The sequence below is a fragment of the Acyrthosiphon pisum genome, unplaced genomic scaffold (genome assembly GCF_005508785.2).
Source record: "Acyrthosiphon pisum isolate AL4f unplaced genomic scaffold, pea_aphid_22Mar2018_4r6ur Scaffold_21826;HRSCAF=24987, whole genome shotgun sequence".
Taxonomy (NCBI): domain Eukaryota; kingdom Metazoa; phylum Arthropoda; class Insecta; order Hemiptera; family Aphididae; genus Acyrthosiphon; species Acyrthosiphon pisum.
Window position 1 is genome coordinate 4358 of NW_021771333.1, and position 4357 is coordinate 8714.

General features: G+C 28.6%; 1 protein-coding gene across 1 annotated transcript; it reads left to right on the forward strand.

The window, feature by feature from the left end:
- Positions 1-3374: 3374 nt before the first annotated feature.
- On the forward strand, positions 3375-4255 carry LOC115034971 (piggyBac transposable element-derived protein 4-like; the record flags this gene model as incomplete). The annotated part of the gene is made up of 2 exons (XM_029492583.1): positions 3375-3605; positions 3664-4255. Coding segments are annotated over exons 1-2 (823 nt in total), but the record flags the coding sequence as incomplete, so codon positions are not given.
- Positions 4256-4357: the final 102 nt, after the last annotated feature.

The window sequence follows — 4357 nt, forward strand, 5'->3', positions numbered from 1 at the left end:
GATATTTCTAACAAAAATAACCAGGTTCCCTCGTTCAAAATTACGAAAGACGTGGCTAATTAAACGCAATCGCAATATTTCAAAAAAAAAAAAAAAATGAAAATGTTTAGTCGTTGCTAATCGCTAAAATCGCGAACACGAGTTTGCTGCCATCGTCTGAGATATGATAAAGACTATCGGTACCACGATTTTTATCAGTGATCCAGCATTGCCACCAACGTGAAAAAACATAAAAAAATTATTTACAGTTAAAAATGTGCTTATGTATTTTTAATATTTTTTAACTGCCAATGTAAAAATATATCAGGAGCGTTGTATTACATTTTTACACTTTTTAGCCGAACAGATAAAACTTTATTGATATTGATAGAAAAAAAAAAAAACAAAAAAAATTGAAAACTGACAATATCCGTAAACAGCTTAAAAAAAGTCAAATTATTTTCAAAATTTTATCGTGTATAGAAGATTCTTATATAAACATTCTGTGAAATTTTCAAGTATCTAAAGTCATTGGTTTTTTAATTACAACAAAATAAGAAAATCGTTATATGAGAAATCAAGTGAATATCAAATTATGTAAAAATATAAATTTCAAACGCTCATAGAAATTTAATTTTATTATCTTGTAGATATTTTTTTTTTGAAAAAGGTAGACAAATATATGAGGCATCTTCTATTACATTTTCAAATCTTAGAATCAAAAAGAAAATTTTTCATGAATTTCTAACTCAAAATAATTTGCAAATTTTTGTCATTTTTACGTATTTTGTCAATAATTGAACTTAGATGATTATAAAAAAAAATTGTGACCATGGATTTTTAATTTTTTTCATCCACCTTTGAAACAATATAAAGGAACCTTCTATTAAATTTTCAAACTTTTTTAACGAACAAATAATATTTTATTGATTTTTATAGAAAAAATAAATAAAAAAATAAAATTTAAAATGTCCGTAAACAGCTCAAAATAAATCAAAATATTTGGAAAATATTATGGTGTATAGAAAATGATGATATAAATATTCAATCAAAATTCCATTTATCTACGGTCATTTTTATAAGAGTTGCACCAAAAACCAAAATTGATATTTTCGAAAACAGATTTTGTGTAAAAATTTCCGTTTTTCCTTAATTTTTCTTTTGTTTTTCACGGCGCTTTTGAAAACTACTGGAAAATGTTCACTTTTGACTTTTTTACAGAGGGTACGATAAAAAACCGTCACGACACACGTTTCTATGACATCGTTGAACAATATAACCAATATTAGTTATATTTATATAATTTATAATGAGTTATTTTTATCGTCAATACATTTATTATACAACGGACTATAGGTACCTAATGTTACTAATAGATCATACGCCACCGCGATTCCAATAAGGTTTGTATAAAATTAAAAAATGAATGAAAAACTGCGAACTTTTTAATGAAAATTTATATTAAATTCAGAATCACGTCGTGGGTTGCCGTTGTTGTTGTAGTATTCGTTGCATCAGCGTTTCGAATGTTACCAATAATATTACCGTTCTTATAGATTATTGTGTAAATACTCAATATTTTATAACGATAAAAATTTGTGGTACACAACAAACACGTAAACTACGTGTAAAAATGGCTTGTAAAAAAAATATAAAATCTTTAAGCTCTATAAAGATGCGTTATCATGAATAAATGCTAAGTATATTGAATTCAAGTAAACTTATTTTGTTTCAATTATTTATTTATTTGCATATAAATATTAATAATAATATTTTTAAAATAATAATAAATTCTATTTTTTTTTTACTTAGCTATTTTTACAAGTAGTTTACGAAGGGTTTTTGTTGTGATATTATAGTATTTAATAAAATGCTCAATTTAAAATGCATTTTCAGATTAGATCAAAATGTTCAACATTAAATTATAGGGTGGGGGGGGCAAAGAAGGGGCAAAATCAAATGTTGGGGTCACTTGTCCACCTTGGCCCCAGTGTAGTGCCGTCCCTGAATGCAAATGATAATGAATCTATATTTTTATCTATATATTGTATTATTGTATAAAGTACGGCGTAAAGCAGAGCATATTTTAAGTAATTTTCACTGGGTGGCACTTCAATAAAATTGTCTACCAGAGAATCATAGTAGGGAAATTAACTTTTCTATCTCAACAATTTTAATATAGGTTTATTAACTGATCTCTACTGAGAAAAATATCGACAAGTTTTATATAGGTTTATTTACTGAACACTGCCGAGACATATATCTACATAACCGATTTTTAAATAATAAAACGGGTACCTACGCGACAGAATAAACGATATATACGACTATACGAGTGATGAGTACACGATTACATGACTGCGAAGGTCGACGAACGTTCTATGTTTGGTTATTGATCTAATCGATAAATACTTTATCCATTTTATAATTAATAACTGTCACTGTACCCATATGATCGTATCTGTAGCCTACTTATGTGAGGTATTAACGAATTTAAGGGAGCTGGAGCATAGGTACTATATGTCTTATCGAGTATGTTTAGGCATTTAGTACACATCATACACACACGCTACGCCAATGGTGTAAGTACATCCGTACATCAGAGTAGGTATCATATTAAACGAGTATTAGCATTTCCGTGCTATGAAATATGAAGACTTCTAAATAATTGTATAAACGTAATATAAAATTTACCTGAACAGAGTACAGTCGCGCGACTTATTAACCCTTTCGCTCCCATTGTCCTAGTATAAGGACATATTATTCTAAGTGCTGTTGATAATCATATTTACGTTTATTTGTATCACTTGCAATTTATATATGATAATATACATGTGTGAATAACGAAAAAAATAACAAAACATGATAACAAGTAGTATTCAATACCTTAAACGTATATTTTCGGAACAAGTTGTCATGAAGAAAAAAGTCTCTTATGTAATCTTATATTTTTGTAATATAAAACGTTGTAGTACGGCCGGGAAAATTCTGATAATTTTTTTCCTCCATGATATAGTTTATAAACATGTGTTCAAAGAATCAAAATATTCGTAATTGTTATCAAACACTCGTAAAACGCGCGGGAACTTATGTCCTTCCTGGATGACATGGGGAATGAGCGGTATCATTAGTCATTACATCATTACAATGTAACGCTAACAACGTAAGCACATCAGATAAACATACACTGTTCATTATTTTTATTTTATTTTACAAATTTGGTACATAGTAGTTACCTATTACAGAATATTGACAGTTTTGCGTTTTGCAATTGTACCAATTCGCACAAAGTAAGTATATATTACCAGTTTAAAAATCTTTTTTCAACATAAATATCTAGTTACCTATGTACTTATTATTTCTTATTTCATTGTATATTTTTATTTATTTAGAATATGTCCCGTCGTGTGTTGTCCAGCGATAAAATAATAGAATTGCTCGGAAACGGAGAAAACTCTGATTTATCTGATTTCTCTGATGGTTCAGATAATAATGAAGAAGATGAATTGGATAATCTGCTAGCTATGAATGAAGTATATGAAAATTTTGATTTTCAAAATATAGAGGATGATATAGATTGGAATATTGATAATATTGATGATGATATTGTGGTTGAAACAGAAAATGTAAGTACAATTTTTATTGCAAAAAAAAATCTTGAAATTAAATTTACTATTCTCATAGGTTGATAGAGTGCTGGAAAATCCAACTACATCGTATAAATATCATAGTGTGAGAAAAGAAAACATAAAATGGGACGCAAAGCCACTTACTACAAGAGAAATTGTTTTTACAGCAGTACCAGAAAAAGATTTTCCAAGTGCCCCATTACCACCTATAGAATATTTTCTAAAATACTTTTCAACTATATCATTTGACGACATGGCACATTTTACCAATTTATTTGCTCAACAAAATAATACTAGAAACTGGACAGATACTAATGCATCAGAAATGAAGGTATTTATTGGAATACATTTGTATATTGGTATTATTGGGTTCCCTCGAGTCATTATGTACTGGCAGCCAGATTATCGAATAGATATAATAGCAGATAACATGACAAAAAATAGATTTTTTGAACTAAGAACTAATTTTCATGTACAAGATAATTTATTAAATCCTACAGACAATAGTGATAAATTTTTTAAAGTAAGACCTTTGTACAACTCAATAAAAAAAAGATGCAATGAACTACATACTGAAAAAAACCTATGCATTGACGAACAAATGGTACCATTCAAAGGACGCCTTGGTCTCAAACAATATATGCGTGGTAAGCCCAGTCCGTGGGGTATAAAGCTATATTTATTATGTGGGGCTGGAGGCATGGTTTATGACCTATTACTATATCAAGGCTCAAACACCGAATTAGATC